Source organism: Heterocephalus glaber, unplaced genomic scaffold (genome assembly GCF_053883595.1).
Source record: "Heterocephalus glaber isolate CG9 unplaced genomic scaffold, H.glaber_assembly_v1.0 deba00001610, whole genome shotgun sequence".
NCBI lineage: Eukaryota > Metazoa > Chordata > Mammalia > Rodentia > Bathyergidae > Heterocephalus > Heterocephalus glaber.
Window position 1 is genome coordinate 35,049,147 of NW_028258381.1, and position 17,329 is coordinate 35,066,475.

Sequence of the window (17,329 nt, forward strand, 5' to 3'; positions counted from 1 at the left end):
AGAATGTAAAATTACAAGGTGCCACAGGATGAATGGGGTGAAAATTACCATGGGTTCTTTTTTGGTACTGGGGATTGAACTCGGGACCTTGCGCTTGCAAGGCAGGCAGTACCACTGAGCTAAATCCCCGGCCCTACACGGGTTCTTGTCCATGTGTGGATTTGAGCTCCCAGGAGTGGAGTCATCTGTTGAACTCCTGATGGAAGAATTTTTGCGTGGTCTGGACAGGAAGCTCCTTATTCCCTGCCCATTACTGGCAGCCTGGTCTTCGGGGTGCAAATGCTCATCTGCCCCTGGGTCAAGAGATGTGGGAGGAAGAGAGAGATGTCAAACTTCATGGGGCCATATTTTTTAGAGGACAGGATTGACATTCTAAGAGAATTCCTACTATAGTTTCCAGCAGCTTGCTAATCCAGTTTTCTCTCTACCCTTTAATTCTCAACCCAAATTCTGAACCATCATTTCTAATTGAGGTCCTCAGACTTTGGTTGACCTTCCTTCATTCTTCTGTGACCATCTACTTGAGAGAAACATGTGTAATTGTTCACGAGGAGAATAATTGTTCAAGAGGAGAATGTCAGGCCAGGGATGCAGCTTAGTGGTTCCCCTGCCTGTCTCACAAGCACAAGGTCCCAAGTTTGATCCCTGGTACCAAAAAAAAAAGAAAAAAGAATGTCACCTGGCCAGGAAACAGGAAAGGAAGATTTGTCTTATGGGACTCAGGGCACAATCACTGTGTCTTCAGGCAAACTGGCATGAACATGCAATTAGGAATATATCGCGTCTATTTCTGTATATGTGGCCTGTTTCCTCTACTTTAGTATTGTACTATAAAATATTCACTTTGTTAGCTTGGCACAGTGGCAGTGTCTTAGCCAATGAGCTATACCCAAGGTGCAGTTATTGTTAATGAAAAAATCAGTAAAACATTTCTTTGTCATAAATAAATGTCTTCTTTTGCTATTCCTAAAGTTTGAAAGGTTTTAAATCAGTGCCAACTGAAAAAAAGAGAACTTAGGGTGGAACTGCAAATTTATGTCAGGGTGACACTCACTCTGGACAGAAATCAACGTTTCCTGCAAAGTGTCCTATGGACCCAGCTGATGATAGTGAAAGGATTTCTACCTCTACCAGAACTGCTCCTCCAGGAAAATGTGCTTGCTTTCTTTTTCTTTTCTTTTTTTTTTTTGGTACCGGGGATTGAACTTGGGACTGTGTGCTTGCAAGGCAGGTGGTGGAACCACTGAGCTAAATCCCTGGCCCGAAAATGTGCTTTCAATGCCAGATCTCACATTGAGATCCCAGCACCCAGCACCCCTCTCCCAGGACATGTGGGCCTGGTGGTCCTGTGTTCTCTGGCTGGGGGGTAGGAGGCCAACCCTAGGTGGGTGCACAGTCTGCAGGGGATAGACGGGGAGGGAGGATCATGAAACAGGACCCAGATGGACTTCTAGGTTGACAGCAGCTCATGCTCTGTGTACCCCAGGGATGCAGATACACCTGTCCTCAGGCCGTTGTTCTCAGGCTCCCCAGTTCCCCAGAACTCACGGGTGTGATCTCACTGCCACACCTAGAGTTAAGGATCTAAGCTTGGATCTGAGAGGAGAAACAGTTGAGAGGATGAAGACCTTCAAGAAACCAGCCCCTGTCCAATCTCCAATTCTTTCTAGTCCCCAGTCACCCTCACCTCATCCCCTCTCTCCAGACCAGTCCCTCTTTTCCCCCATTGCTGATAACCCACCCACTGCCCTCTTGACACTCCTCCATATGTCCCTGTGCATGCAGAGGATGAAGTGGAAGTGCAGTTAGTGGAACTTGGCACACTGTTCAATGTTCTTCCCGTAGAAGAGAATGTCCTGTTTAGGAGCCTGGTTTTTCTCCTCCATATGGTTGGCCAGGTAGCTGGGAAAGCAGCTTGCTGGGCAGGGGCACAACCAGGAAGGAGCTGGGTCAGCTCTCTGGGAAGGACAGGTAGGCTTCTCCAGGTCTAGAGTCCATCAGCTCAGTCCAGCTCCCCAAGACTAGGCCTGCATGAGGAGGCTGGGCCTGCATAGAGCTCTTGTTGAAGGGACTTCCCACCTGAAAAGACAAGGCAGGTGTAGAGACCTAGGAAGACTCCTGCACTCTCATGCAGTGCAGTTGCCACCATGGTCTCACTTTCATGGTCCCACTTTCATCCCTTTCCTGCAGCATGTGGGGTGTCCACACACTTGTCTCCCCAACAAATGAGAGCAACACCGAGAGGGTTCTTTCTGCATCCATCTCTCACCTCCCTCATGGCCAACCCAGAACTTGGCTCATGGGCCGCATGAAGTCCACCAGCATTTCCTACATTGCTCTTCCCATTGGTTCATGTTCCCTGGCACAGAGTTCCCACTGCTTAGGTTTTCTTTCACCAAGGGATGGAGGAATGAGTGGGATATTTACCTTTGGTCAAATGCCGTATCGACTCCCTCATGGACTCAAGCCATAACATAAACACTTGCAGAATGAAAAGGATCCAGCTTGATGTTTAAGAATGCATACATATGTTCACAACACCCAGCCTTGGACAGTGGTTCCACTTCATGGGATCAGGAAAAGAGGGAGAGATGAAAAATCAGAATCCCAAATCGCGTATTTGAATTGGACCCAACTAAAGAACTGCTGGGATACAGAAGCTGGCAGTTCAGGTAAGGAGAATGCTGCTTTGGACTTTGCTTTCTTTGCCATTGGTTTTGAAACAGGGTCCCATTAAGTTTCTGAGGATGGCCTTGAAGACATGAACACAAAGTGTTTTTCCCCCAGGCCTTCTGAGTAGCTGGGACTAAAGTTCTGCCTACCACTTCCAGCCAGCCCCAGATTGTGGTGTTTTCACTGATTCAAAGATAGGAAATTTTTTTTCAGATTCAACGTGTGAACGCATCTGGACCAAAAGTAAGCTAAGGCACAGGAAAGTGCATTTGGAAGGATCAGTGAGGACTTCCAGGAAGATGGGAGTGGTGAGCAGCAGAGAAAAACCTCTCTGAGATTTGGTGTCCTGATATTGGAATATAGCAGTGTGAGGAGGAGAAGGAGAGAAGTGAGTCCTCAGGAACAAGAAAGGATCTGAATTGAGAATTGAACTCCACAGGGAGAGCCAAGAAAGAAACTTCAACAAAAAAGGGGGAGGTGGCAGGCAGCTGTCCCAGAGTCTGGACTCATAGCTTGGGAAGGACAGGTCAAACCTGCAGACACATGGTTACTACTAATGACCCCAGAGCCATCCATGGAGAAAACCAACAGTGAGTGGAATAGAGCAGTGGATGCAGCAGATTACAGTGGCTGGTGAGTTATTCAAGTTCAGACATCATCCAAGAGTGGGTGATTGGCCAGTAGCCATCTTGGAGAGGGCCCAACTGAGCTCAGAACAACCATGGGCCAGCTCCATCTAGTGCCTCCTAGTGTCTCAGTGAGGGTGCCGGGTTCAAATCAGCAGGAGGTCAGGGCAAAGAGTTCAAGCAGACAGGAAGCACATGAACTGTGGCAGACTGAACAAATATGGTCCCAGCCTCATAGCCAGAAACCAGCCTGAACTTCAGTGGAACTAAATGTCCAAGTTTGCTGGCATTATGTACTACCCCACCATAAATCAATGGCTGGCTTGCTGGGATTAAACAACTCAAATCTGGACTCTGTCTGCTGGTGTTGTCTACCAGTGAGAGCAGAAAAACACTTTGAATTGAACATTTTTTTCCCCTTATTTTCTTTCCATCTTATCTTGTGTTCTTGTTCTGTTTTAGTTTTTTCTTGATTGTTCTTGTTTTGTTTTGTTTTTTGAATCGGTCTCACTATGTAGTTCAAGTTGCCCTTGAACTCACTATGTAGCACAGGCTGGCCTTGAACCCACAGCACTCCTCCTGCCTCAGCCTCCCAAGGGCTGAAATTATAGGCATGCACCACCATGCTCTTTGTTCTTGTTTTTACATGAGTGCAGACATCGTTTCTATTTTTTTGCTGTGGTTGTTCTGTTTTGTTCTTGTTTTTATTTCTTCCTTCTGTATTTCCCTCCTCTCTTCTTCACCACTTTCCCAAAGTATGTGTGATTTTCCTTTGTCTTCCCGCCTTGCTTCTAAACTCTTCTACTGTTTCTCTATTTTACTCCCAACCCATTCTAAATCTTCTCCCCTTAGGGTAAAATAATCATATTAAGGTATTAGTTATTGCATACAATTTTTTGGTTCTAGATTTTGTTATATAACCACACATCTAGTTCAGATGGTTAAAGGTGACAAACTAATAGTTACCACAGTTTGTCATTTTCTAGGCTCTATTTGATGGTGTTGTTATTGCTGATTGTATTACAATAGCCAAGGTAATATAATTGTACTAATCAGTTGTTCTTCCTGGTATACGAAGACTGAGGTTGCCTAAGGGTCTTAAAAAATACTATAGACCTGTGCAAAAGAACCAGGCACTAGGGCCAGTAGGCAGAAACTTCTCATCCTTAATACGTTGAAGAGTTAGGATCTTGCAGCAGACTGAAAAACCCAAATACTTTGAGGATACTCTGAGAAGTAGTCATTTCCTAAGGGTTCTGAATACTGGCATTAAAGCTAATTGCCATAAGCAATGTACAAACAACACCCTAGAAATGAAACTAAAAAATGAGAAGATGTTTAAACAAAATGAACCCCCCCCACACACACACACATTCAGCTCACCAAAGACAAACCCAACTCCCAAAAAGGTAGAACAACACAAAAGCCACCAACCTGGATTCTGGAAATGGTAACGGTGGAAGTAACAAAGCAGGTGAATTAGGCTGTAGAAAAAAATCAAATTAGAAATAAGTTTTCATATAGTTACAGTGATGGTGACTAGAATGAAAGACATGCTTAGTGACTCTAGAGTAGTTAAAGTTTTTTTTAAAAAAGGAGCTCAGGAAAATGATGGAAACCATGAATGCCCAGCTGAGGAAATAAATGGAATCCATAAAACAGAATCAAATAGATACCCAGGAGATTAAAAATTCCATTTAAAAAACACACAACAGAATGAGCCAATGTGAGGACACAATATCAGATATAAAATACAGGATTGTGGTTAGTGATCATGAAAAGAAAGATTTCTTAAAAATAGCAAGGGACTATGGGAAATCAATCCAGTGGCTGCTTGATGATGCAAATAAGAATAAAATAAAATTAATGCAAGTCAGTGAAAAAGTAGGAGATAGCACAAATGATATAAAAAACCTGTTCCCAGAAGTAATGGTAGAAAACTTCCCAAATGGAAAAGTAATTTGACATACAGATAAGTGAGGCATATAGAACTCCAATTAGCTGTGATAAAAAAAAACTTCACCAAGGCTTATACTAGTCAAGATTACAGAAATCCAACACAAGAACAGAATATTAAAGCTGTTGGAAAAAAGAAACATCACCTATATGGGAAAGCCAATCAGAATCACAGCAGGCTTCTCAACACAAACTCTTCAGTCAAGGAGAGCTTGGAGTGAAGTATTTCAAGCCCTAAAGGAAAACAACCCCCAACCCAAATTGATGTACCCTGCAAAACTTATCTTTCAAAATCGAGGAGAAATAAGATACTTCCATGACAACACCTGAGAAATTCAGGTGGAATTTGGAACACCAAACCAGCACTCCAGAGTGTTTCTGAAGGATATGTTCAAAAGGATTACTGCAAGGATTACTGCTGTGGAAGAATCTGTGAAAGGAAGGAAAGAGACGTGAGGAGGATGTGCAAGTTGGAGTGAGAAGAGATGGCGAGAGGGGAATTGAAAGGGAAAGAATCTAGCCTGGGCTAGCTGAAGCAATGAGCATGGCAGTGGCCAGGAGGCTTGTGAGGCTGCAGACATATTTGTGTGATTGTGAGGCAACACGGGTAAAGCCCCCCTGGCCGTGGAAAAGACTGGAAAAAACATCGGTGAACATTTTACACTTCAGGTCTGTGCCCTTTAAAGGCGGGCGTAACCCACTGCCTTGAGAATGCAGAGGAGGGGGTGCAGCATGACCTTTGGCATTGCTTTGGGGAGGGCAGACCCTCAGGAGAGTCAGAAATAGCTGCCTCCCAGTCTGTGGCCTGGTGACCACATGTGGTTTCTTCCTGCCCATGCTGTCTAGGTGGGCTCTGTGTTTCCTCGGCCTCAGTGTCTTGAATCCTGACATTCAGGAACTTTGTTCGTTTTCCCATGAAAAGTATTAGAACACCATCCTCCCAGGCTATCATTTCCCACAGAGAGTCAATGACACAATGGTTTCAAATCATTAGAGTCCCCTTCTCCCCACCCTCAGGCGCTGACTGTAGCATGTGCGGGGAGGTGCAGCACTCAGTGCCACAAAGAAGTGCATCCTCTTTTACTGCTGGGGAAGATGCCGGTCTGGCTGAAATAGGCATTGACCATGGCCAGGAGGTTCTGGGAGACAGCATGATGGTCAGAGACTGGCCACATTTGAATGGAAGGACATGGGGATAGGGACCAGGATGGGCAGAGCTCCACTTAAAGAGGACAACCCAGCGTCAGGTGGTGGCCTGGTTATTTGGGGGAAGGTCAAGGGCTGGAAGTTGTTTGCAAGGGAGAGCAGTCGGGAGAAGGAAAGCCATGATGCCCAGGGTAGTTCATCCAAGGGTCTCTTTCAGAACAGGTGTTATTGTTAATTGGATCAGAAAAGCCTCTGCTAATTTCTAGCAGAGGGGTTCCTGAGAGCTAGAGGGGGGACAGGTGCTTCAGGTGGCAACAATCAGTGGGGCCATATCCAGGGCAGACTATGTTCTGGTCTCAGAGCCCAGCGTCCCAGAAAAAGTCACACCTAAAGAGACGATGTCCAGCCCATAGGAGGCCTACACAGTGAGCAGGTCAGGGGGAGTTACCCCAGGGACAGCAAAAGGATGATGGGTGTTGGAACCCTGACTTCCCTGGGCTGTGCCATAGTGAGATCTTGGCACAAGGGAGAAGGACTCACCTTGTCAGATGTTCTTAGTTTCTTGTCCCAGGCCAGGAATCTCGACCTCGGGGTCCTCTGTGAAGAGTACAACGTTAGCTTGGGAGCTGGCACAGGGATTCCCACAGGGGGAGAGGACAAGGGGAAGGACCGGGCCTGCCTGGTGAAGGTTCCAAGTGGGGTCCCGAGTAGGCAGATGGGAAGAGGGGAAGAGGGATGTTCAGCTGGCGGGGAACATAGGCTCAGCCCTCAGACTCCTGGAGGAACCACTGAGTGAGGGCCTGGGGAGCAGTGAATATCTGTGTGATGATCTGTGGACACAGTATGGTGGTATCTCCATTGCACATGGATGCATCCCTTTCACATGCAGCGTACAAGTCCTGTTCTCTTCTGAGGGTCACATCTGGGAGTGAATGGACCTTGTCATCCATCTAGTGCTGAAACCACTAGCATGGAACATACTCACCAAGAGCTCTCTGAGCCAGGGGGCTGTTACAGCCAGCCTTTTGGATATCAGGGAGGCATATATAAAGACCTATAAAATAGGATCTCTAGGGCTGGTGATTTAGCTCAGTGGTTCCGCCGCTTGGCTCACAAGTGCAAGGTCCTGAGTTCGATCCCTGGTACCAAAAATAAATAAAATAGGATCTCTGGTAGGGCAGGAGGATCACAAGCTTAGTCCCATCTGGGGACAGAGAGATTAGACAGAAGTAGGCTTTCTGAAGACAGGTGGCCAGCCTCAGAATTGCTCTGCAAGGTGCCTGTCTTTTTCTTTTTTCTTTTTCTTTAAGATACAGGGAATTGAAACCGGGTTCCATTCATTCTTCTTCTTCTTTTTTTTTTTTTTTGGTACTGGGGATTGAACTTGGAACCTTGCACTTGTGAGGCAGCTGCCGGAACCACTGAGCTAAATCCCCAGCCCCCAGGTTCCATTCATTCTTGATGCTGAGCTACATCTCCAACCATTTTTGATTTTTATATTTTGAGATAGAGTCTAGCTATATTGCTAAATAGTCCATGCTGCACTGATCCTCCTGCCTCAGCCTCCCAGAGTGCTGGGATTATAGGCATGGTTCACCTGTTCTTCAGTGCAAGGTGCCTGCCTTTAAAGGCTTCTGCCTTCATGGGAACTTTCACGTCTTCACTTATTCTGGTCACTCACTCACCCTCCCTGTTTAACTCACCTACCAGTCAGCTCATTCCATATTTCAGACCTTTTCACCCGCTTTACATCTACTCCACTTCTTTTTTTTTTTTTTTTGGTACTGGGGATCGAACTTGGGACCTTGCGCTTGCAAGGCAGGCGCCAGAACCACTGAGCTAAATCCCCAGCCCTTCCCCACTTCTTTCTCGGTTCCCACTCTCATCTCCTCTGTCTGCCCTTTAGTCTAGCTTCCTTTTGGCTCTGTTGCATTGCTTCCAGCAGCTCCCCTCCCCGGTTGCTCCCCTGTTCTCTGATGCTCCATCTCCCAGGGTGCTTCTCTGCAGCCTTTCGGCATCCATGCTGTTAGTGCTTTCCTCTCCACCCCACCTGAGGACAGCTTTAGACCTCCTGATCACCTCACCTTACTCAGAATTGCTCCCGAATCATTTCTTTTCAGTTGTTTTCATTTTCCTAGATTTGCCTATTCTGCAATTCTGGCCTTTAAGTTGTGAAAAAAAATCCACTAGGACTGGAGCGGCAAAGGGCTATGCAGTCCCCCTGGCTGTGAGCTCCCTCCTCGCCTGGACCATTCCTGGATGGTGTCCCTTGCAGACACCTTTTCTTTATTTAGCATTTAGGGTGATCAGGCACTCCCAGACTTTGCCTCCTCCTTCCCTCTCTGCCTGGCTTTTCTACTTCAATTTTCCCCCTCATGGCTGTTTTAAATCTGTAGGTGTAAATCTCTGCTGCTCTTTTTGTGGGATTTCTGGGTTTTCCTTTTCATGTGTTTGTTTTGCATAGTAGAAAACAATTGAAGACTGCCTTTCACAGTTAAGGAATTGAGTTAAATAACCATAGCCTTGTGGGGAGAAAATATAATTTGATGGGAAAGAAGCAGTGGAGACTGACAGGATCACACACGTGGAGATGGTGAGAAGACATCTCATCTTTATTGTCCAGATATGCATAATATGTATTACTTCAAATAAACATAGTAATATTTCTCTGAGCAAAATTTATAATAAACCAATATAGTTTATACTATGTAGTAAAAGAATCTCTGAAGTGCCTATGGACCTATTCTTATATTTTAAGTAATTTCCTCCCAAATTCTACACAGCATCTCCAATTGCTGTCAAGACCATGGGGAACCAAATCTATAAAAATAGCAGATGTCCAATTTCTAATTCATGGGAAACTTGGTGCCAGAGGAGGTCTTGTCCTCCATGGTCCTGCCATGGGCTCCCCAGCTCTGAGGAGTATGCTGCAGTGATTCTGTTTCATTTCTCTCCTGGGCAGAGATCTGGAAGGAAGAGAAGAGACCATGTCAGACTTCACGGGGGCCAATCTCTACATGAGAACATTGATAACCAAATGTCAATCTCAACTCTAGTTTTAAACAACGTACAAGTCCAGGTTTATGTCTGAGTTGTTATCTCTAACACTGCATTCTTAACCTCGACCCTGAACCATCACTTGCACTTGTAGTTCTCAGATTTTTTGACCCACGTTCCAAAAATCGCTTAAGATACCTCAGGTTAGGCCCAGCTTCCTGCTATATAGCAAGGACTTGATGTGGTTCTTGTTGGAGATCAGAGTGCCCCTGGAGAAGGTGGCACATTTCCACTTAGGAACACATAGTGCTTTCCACACACTTCACATCTGTACTTCTACCTGATAGAAACGTGACTAATATGCCGCTATCATGCCCACAGCCCACAGGCTGAGTGTCTAATCCTTATCCCCAGTTGCTCATCAAAATGCTCACTCCTACATTTGGCTCCTTGCACATGACTGAAAACAAATCTTTGCTTCTTCCTCTGCCCAACCCATACTGTGATGCATGTATTGTAAGAAGCCACCTGAACCTATTGTTTGTTAATCTTCCATTATACTGACACACATCCAGGACCTTATACCCGAGCAGAAGAGGTGTAAGGATCAGAGAGCGGGAATTCATGCAAAAGTGGAAAGATGGGAAAGGAAAGCTCCCACGTGCACTCGAGCTTAAGCAGTGAATCCTGGTGCAACCCAGGATGCTCATGCAGTCAAGGATAGTTCCCTTCCACTTCCACACAGGCAGCCTGTTCCATGTGAGAAATTCCTGTGAACCACTCATTTGATATAAATACATCCCTGTCTTTGCTATCCCCGAGGGAGGAAAGGCCCCATATAAATGACACAAGACAAAAAATACAGCTCTTTAGGGAAATGATTTATGCCTATTAGATGTTCACTCAGAACAAAAATCACCATATCATCTACACTGATTTGGGGCCATTTTCTCTGAGTGGAAGGATTTCTGCCACATCTGTGCCTCAGGGACAATCTGGTTCTGTGAAATCTTACTGAGCAGTGTCCCAGCACACAGCACATCTCTCCGAGGTCATGTGTGTTTGCTTGTCATGCTGGATGGTGGCTGTGCAGGGGACAGGAAGAGGCAGACCTCAGACCTGGGCCTGGCCTGGTTCCTGATGTGTGGATAGTGGATGGGGTGGGAGGATCACGGGAAGAGGGCTCACGTTGGCTCTCTGCATCCCCTTGATGGACAGCAGTGGTGCTGTCTGAACCCTGGGAGACACACATACCTTCCTGAGGCCAACGTCCTCGGGGCTCCAGGGTCCCGGAATGAGGGTGCATCTCAGCCCACTCCCAGAGCGTAGGATCGTAAGCTTGGATCTGGAGAGGAAAGCCGCCCCTGAGTGGATGAAGACCAGCAGTGACACTGCCCCCTTATCCAGCCCCCCTCCCTTCCTGGTCACCCATGCCCGGGCTCCCCTGACCCCGTGTGTCCCAGGCCAGCTTGGCCCTGCCAGCCCAGTCTCACCCACCTCCTCACACCCCTCTCGGGTCACCCTGAGGTTCCAGGCCATGCAACAGATGAACTGGTAGCGCAGCTTGTGGAACTGAGGAATCTTGTCAAAATTTGTTCCACTGATGAAGAACGTGTACAGTTTAGGTTCCTGGTGATTCTCCATGTCACTGGCTAGGTAGCTGGGGAGGAAAGCAGGTTGCTGGTCAGGGGCACAGCCAGGAGGGAGCTGGGTCCCGGGTCTGCTCCCGGGAGGGAAGGACAGGTGGGCCCCCTCCAACTCAGGATGCCATCAGCCTGGCCCAGTGCTCTCCAGGATCAGGCCTTCGTGGAGAGGCCGAGGCTGCACAGGGGCCTTCTGAAGGCAACTCCCACATAGAGGAAGAAGGCAGGACCCCTGTGTAGTCTGGGGTGGCCTCTGGCCCCCGTCAGCAGATGAAGTTGACACCTCCATCTCCCTGCTCCATCCTCTCCTTTCCCTGCAGCTTGTCCTCTGAGTGCTCACCTGTCCCCGACCACATGGGGAGCACCTGGGCAGGCAGACCTGGTATATTTCTGTGTCCTGCCCCCTCCTCCCCAATGGCCAGCATAGGGCTTGGCTCAGGACGTGCATGAATTCCACCACCAAGCCCTACATGTCCCTTCCCATTGCTAAGATCCCTGGCAGAGGACCCACTGCAGAGGGTTTTATTGAGGAAATGAAGGAATAAATGCAGCTTCATCTGTAGACAAAGGCCATACAGAGTCCCTGGTGGACTCACTGCTGTAACAGACACCACTCACTGAATGAGGATTGTGCTGATTGTTTTAAAAAAGGAAAATCCATCCCTCAGCAGTTGTCTCCTTGAAGGGGATTAGGTAAAAGGAGGGGCAGATGAGGAACTAGAGTCCAAAATGTCCTGTCCTAAGGGACTTGAGGACAGTGCTGTTGGAATGCAGAAGATGGGAGATCAGGGAGGTAAGAAGAGAATTTGGGAATGTTTAGTTTGCAATACTGGGATTGAATGTGGGTTTTTATTTCTGACCAACATCCCCACTATTTTTAATTTTTTCTTTGGCAAATGAGGTCTCTGCATCTTCCTAAGTTGCCTGCTACCTACCTCAGTCTCCCAGAGTGCAGTGATTATAGGAGTGCACAACTATACCCACCTTTGTTTTGTTTTGGAAACAGGTTCTCATTGAGTCACCCTTGATCTTGAATATTGAATGTTGGGCTTGAACCCCTGGAGTCAAATACTCCTCCCCACAAAGCATCCTGAGTGGCTGGGAATACAAGTGTGCCCCACCGTAGCCATGGAGGTCTGGATGTTTTGAAAATAAGTTATTTTTACTTAGGTTCAAAGTATGAAGACATGGACAGAAAAGAGGAGATAAAGACAGAAAAGGGTGTTTGGAAGGAGCAGGGAAAGAAAGGAAGGAGATATCAAGGTTAAATGAACAGACTAGGTTGTAGAGAGATTGTAGAGTGGGTGAGTTCAAGGGGAGAGCTCCAGCCTCAGTGTAGATGAAGAAATTAGCGATGATGTAGCCATGAGGCAAGTGAGCTGCTGGCCCATCTCTGAAGGCTGATCAGGTAACACAGAGCCCACTCCCTGGCTTGTGGAAAGACTTGTCAGAAAGACCAGCAGGGAGCACGTTACACTCAGTCTGTGCCTGTAAGGAAGGCACTCATGAGGCAAGGGGCTTGGGAACCCAGAGGAGGGGACAGAAAGACACCTGGTATTGCTAAGGAAGGAGACCCTCCGAGAGTCAGAAATGGCTGCCCCTAGATCACATCTGGGTTCTTCCCTCCTCTGCTGTCTAGGGGCTCTGTTCCCTTGGTGGCATCCTTTAACCAATATGAGAGTGGATTGGGGGTTTTACTAAGAGAAATAATCAGGACACTGTGTGTGATCCCCATGTTCTACAGAGTCAGCAATACGGACAGGTTTAAACCAGAGGATAGGTTGGAGTCCCACTCCCCACCCTCAGGGGCTGACTGGCCTGCTGAGGGAGAGGCAGTATTCACAGCACCAGCAAGAAGTGGATCCTCTGGTACTTCCAGGGGAAGAGGCCAGCCCTGCCGAAGTAGACAATGACCATGGCCAGGAGGTTCTTTGGGGAGAGAGGAGGACAATCAGAGCAGGCACACCTGGAGGAGGAGGGGTGTGCGAACATCACCTGGGAGAGGGCGGCAGGGCCCCCATCAGAGACCCCAGTGCCAGGTGGCCTGGTTATTTGGAGAAAATCAGAGACTGAAAGTTGTTTGCAAAGGACAACAGTCGGGAGAAGGGAGGCCATAATGCCCAGGATGTCACTTTCCAGGTTCTCTTGGGGACAGACAGAGCACTGAGAGATCACTTGGATCAGAAGAGGGTCTTTTAAGTCAGAGCAAATGGGTTCCCTGAGAACCAAGGGGAGGGACCAGGAGCTTCAGGCAGCCCCAGCCAGAGAAGCCATATCCGGGGAGACCATGGCCTAGGCTCAGTTCACAGAGGACCAGGAAGAGCAGTATATTGTACCCACCCAGCCTGCCAGGGTCAGCCAGGCCTGGAAGGGAGACCGTGCTGAGTCCTAAGTGGGCTGGAGGGAGGGGAATGAAGTAGAACCTCCCAGCAGGGACAGAAGGAGTGTGGAGTTGGGACCCTGTCCTCCCTGGGCTGTGCCACAGCAAGAACCCAGCTCAGGGGAGATGAACCTCACCTTGTCAGAGGCCTTCAGGTTTATGTCCCAGGCCAGGAATCTCTTGATGACAGGATCCTCTGTGAAGAGAGTACAGTGTTAGGTTGTGACCTGGCAAGGGTTCCATAGGATGTTGGAAAACAGGAAGCAGAACTGCACCTGCCCAAGAGAAGGTTCTGGAGGAGCCCAAGGTCAGGCAGATGGGAAGAGAAAGGAGGACCTTCAATGGGCAGGGGTCAGGACTCATCCTGAGAATCTGAGCAGAGCAGCTGAGTGGGGGACCTGGGTAGCAGCAACTCTCAGCCTCGTTAGGACCTCAGAGCTGACCGAGGTGGCCTCTCCTGACACAGGAATGCGCCACTTCAGACGTCAGAAGCATCCTGGTCATTTTCTCCTGTGATGGTCACACCCAGGTATGACAGGGACCTTGTCGCCCCTCGAGTGGTGTGGTAACTTCCATTCAGGAAAGTGGGCAATTCCTCTATATTGGATGGGCTGGTTTGAACCATGCTTTGTGATCCCAAGTGGGAACATGTTTTGAGGACTGCATCATCTGTCATCTGTGTGTTCCTGGGGAAGAATGACACTGGAGCCCACCCTGAATGGCCAGCTCAGGGTTCAGCGTGTTCCTTTCCATGGGTGAAGGAAGTCACCAGAAGTCTCTTGTGTTCCTAAGCATAGGGTGGGAGGCTCTGTGTGGGGTCTCCTTACTGAGGAGCCTGGTGAAGGCCTCGTGCTCAGGCAGCACTGAGGACAGGTGCTTCCTCTTCATCTTCCTCTTGAGGCCACAAGGCTTCTCCACAATACCTGTGTGTGTCAAAGGCACAGGGCCTAGCCGTGGTGATGGTACCTGATGCTCCTTTTCCAACAGGGACAGATACTCCCTCCACCTCTTTCAAGGTGGGAGCCTGATGTCTTCCCTGGGGGTCAAGTCAAAGCACCAGGGACTTCCCCCCTCCTCATCCTCATTAGCCTCTGGTGACCACTCCCTCTTCCACTTGTAGTCGCAGGACTGAGGTGAGAGTCTGGGGTTCCCCTTCAGGGCTGAGTCAGGACCCACCTGGGGACCCTCCTCCTGCTCCTTCTCTGATTCTGAATCTTCAAGTGAGGCAATCTTCCGCTTCTTCTGGACAGGCAACAGAGGCAGAAAGTATGGTGCTAGACCTGGGGCTCCATTGAAGAGACCCAGCAGGTCCTCCTGCAGCTCCTCCTCAGAACCTGAAGACCCATCTCTCTTCCACTTCTGAGCACAGACTTGAGGCAGGAGGCGCGGTGCTACCCAGACACCTGAGAAAAGAAACCCAGGTCCAGTGTGAAGCATCTGTCTTTGGAATTCATCCTCTGACCATCTGTTTTGGCTTGTATCTAGATGTCCCTCCAAAGCCTCATGTGGTCATAGGTGGGGAGTTTTGAAGGTGGCTGGATTAGGGTGTGTGAATGTTGATGAAGGGTGTGGTGTTAGGGTTAAGGGTGCCCCACCCTGGATATGAGTGGCACCAATCAATAGGTTTGTAGCCTTGATGTAATATAAGAGGACAGAAGGCAGGCTTGCTGGTGCTGCTTCCTGCTCTGTGATGCCCATCTGCCAGTGTACCCTGCCTTGGAGCCAGCTGATTAGGGACTGAAACCACTACAGACTGGGAGCTGAAATAAACCTTTCTTTAACTTTGGGTGTCAGGTATTTGTCTCGTCAATGAGCACAGTAGTTAAGACACCATCTTAACCCAACTCTCTCCTTTCAAATAAACCATAAATTTCCTCCATGATTGTCCCCTCTGAAACCTGACTGATATCCATGTGGCCCCAATTGTCTTTCCACTGTCCCCTTACCCTGTGCCTACAAACTCTTCCTTATACAGAGACTTTCATTCGATGCGGGAGGGAACTCTGCTCGAATCTCCTTTTCCCCTATCCATTCTTGGATCTTGTTCCCTAACCCCTTTCTGGCTCTGAAAGTTTTTCAACCATTGGCCATTGTTTTAGATTCTTTTCAGTCCCTCATCAGCTGGCTCCAAGGCACACTGGCATGGCAGAGGGGCATCACAGAAGACAAACAGGTCACAGCATGGCAAAAGGTGGCAGAGCAGTGAAGTAACAAGCAGCAAGCAGCCAGCACCACCCCTCTTTCTGTCCCTTACATTTTATCCACATTGGGACACTCTTAGTCCCAGCCGAAACTATGCCAAATACCAGTCAGTGGGCTAATTTAGTAATCACACAACCTTGATCCCCCATCACAACTTAACCCCAGCATCACACTCTAGATATAACCACCTCTGAAAAGCCCCACCTAGGACTGCATGAGGCTTTTGAGGGCCATCTAGACACCAGCCCTGACAGCCATCTTGTCCTGTTTGCTGTCTTTTCTTTCTCCGATCTTTGCCTTCATGAGGCCCTCCTTCCTTGTCACCCTTCCTCCTTACTGGCCACCTTCTCAGACCTCTTCTGTCTCCAGCCCCTTCACCTGATTGTCCTGGGATCTCATCATCCACCTCCACCACCTCCAGAGTGTATCCAGGAGAGACAGATTAGGGACTCTGGTGTTCACACCAGGAGGATGGTTGACCAGTGGCCATGAGTTCTCCCAAACACCTTCTTCCCCTCCACAAAACACAGATTCTGATCTGTCCACATGCTGCTTCTAAAATTCAGTTGATGCTGAACCACTGTCTCTTCTCCAATCAGGACAGGAGTCTCAGGGTGGAAAACAGCCTTGAGAAATAGCTGTTGCCTGCTGGGCTGCCCCACTGGCTTTCAACCTTCCAATCAGGAGAGCAGAAGCCTCCCAGCTTATCACTCATTCCACCCTGGTAACCAGTTTGAAGGAAAACACACCTAACTGCTCCCCTAGACATTCACGGCACCTTCTGCCACAGGCTCAACTCTGTCCCTCATCCTACTGTCCCCTCAGGGCCTCTAGGTTCCAGTCTCCCCCCCCCTCAACTTATGCAATATTGTGTCCACTGTCAACTCTAAACATGTGAGGTCCTCCTACCCTCTGTGCTTTCCCTCCTCAGAGCCTAGACAGGTGGAAGAGGGAGCAGAGTGGCCAGGATATTTAGGGACATCAGAAACAATAGGACCTTGTGGGCAGGGCCTGAGTATGGACAAAAATCCCAGCAGCATTGACTTTCTGACTGGAAAATTTCAATGGAAACACTCCGTTCAGCCAAGGTATTCTGCCCAGTGTTCACTGTCCCTGTCTACATTTAGGAATCACAGCTGGTGTCTACTGGGGACACACATCTTCCCCCTCAGGTACCTTGGAATCCAGGAGACTTCTTGAGTGGGCCAGGCATGGTGGTGCACGTCAGTAATCCCAATAGTTGGGAGGCTGAAGCAGGAGGATGGAAGGCTGGAGAGTCTCCACTGGAAGCCAAGAGACAACGTCAAAGGTGAAGGCAAAGACTGGAGCTCCTCAGAAGCAGCAGAAGTAAGCCTTCCTTCTTCCTTTCCCTTTTATACCATTCTGGATCCAATCCTCCCTAGGGTGGGTGACAATCCTCTCTAGTGTGGAGCAGTGTAGTTCTTCCTGTGCTGAAGGGAATTACTGAAGACAGAAGACCCACTCTAGGGCTGGGTGTGGTGGCACAGGCCTGTGATCCCAGCACTTGGGAGGTCGAGGCTGGAGAATTGCCTCAAGTTCGAGGCCAGCCTGGGCTACATAGTGAGACCCTGTGTCTAAAATAAAATAAAATGGAGGAATAAATAAATAAAATAAAAGATTGGCTTAAATTGGCTACCCTCAGAGTTAGGTGTGGAAAAGTGCAAAAGGGGACCCGGGAATTTAGC

At 48.3% G+C, this 17,329-nt stretch overlaps 1 protein-coding gene across 1 annotated transcript; it reads right to left on the minus strand.

The window, feature by feature from the left end:
• Positions 1–1,805: 1,805 nt before the first annotated feature.
• LOC147822690 (speedy protein E4-like) lies at positions 1,806–16,836 on the minus strand. The gene is made up of 8 exons (XM_087195943.1): positions 16,800–16,836; positions 14,486–14,824; positions 14,249–14,344; positions 13,559–13,617; positions 12,885–12,970; positions 10,896–11,058; positions 10,653–10,743; positions 1,806–1,918 (listed from the first exon to the last, which is right to left on the minus strand). Exons 1-8 carry the CDS (start codon positions 16,834–16,836, stop codon positions 1,806–1,808), a joined length of 984 nt encoding a protein of 327 aa, XP_087052069.1.
• Between the last annotated feature and the right edge of the window lie 493 nt (positions 16,837–17,329).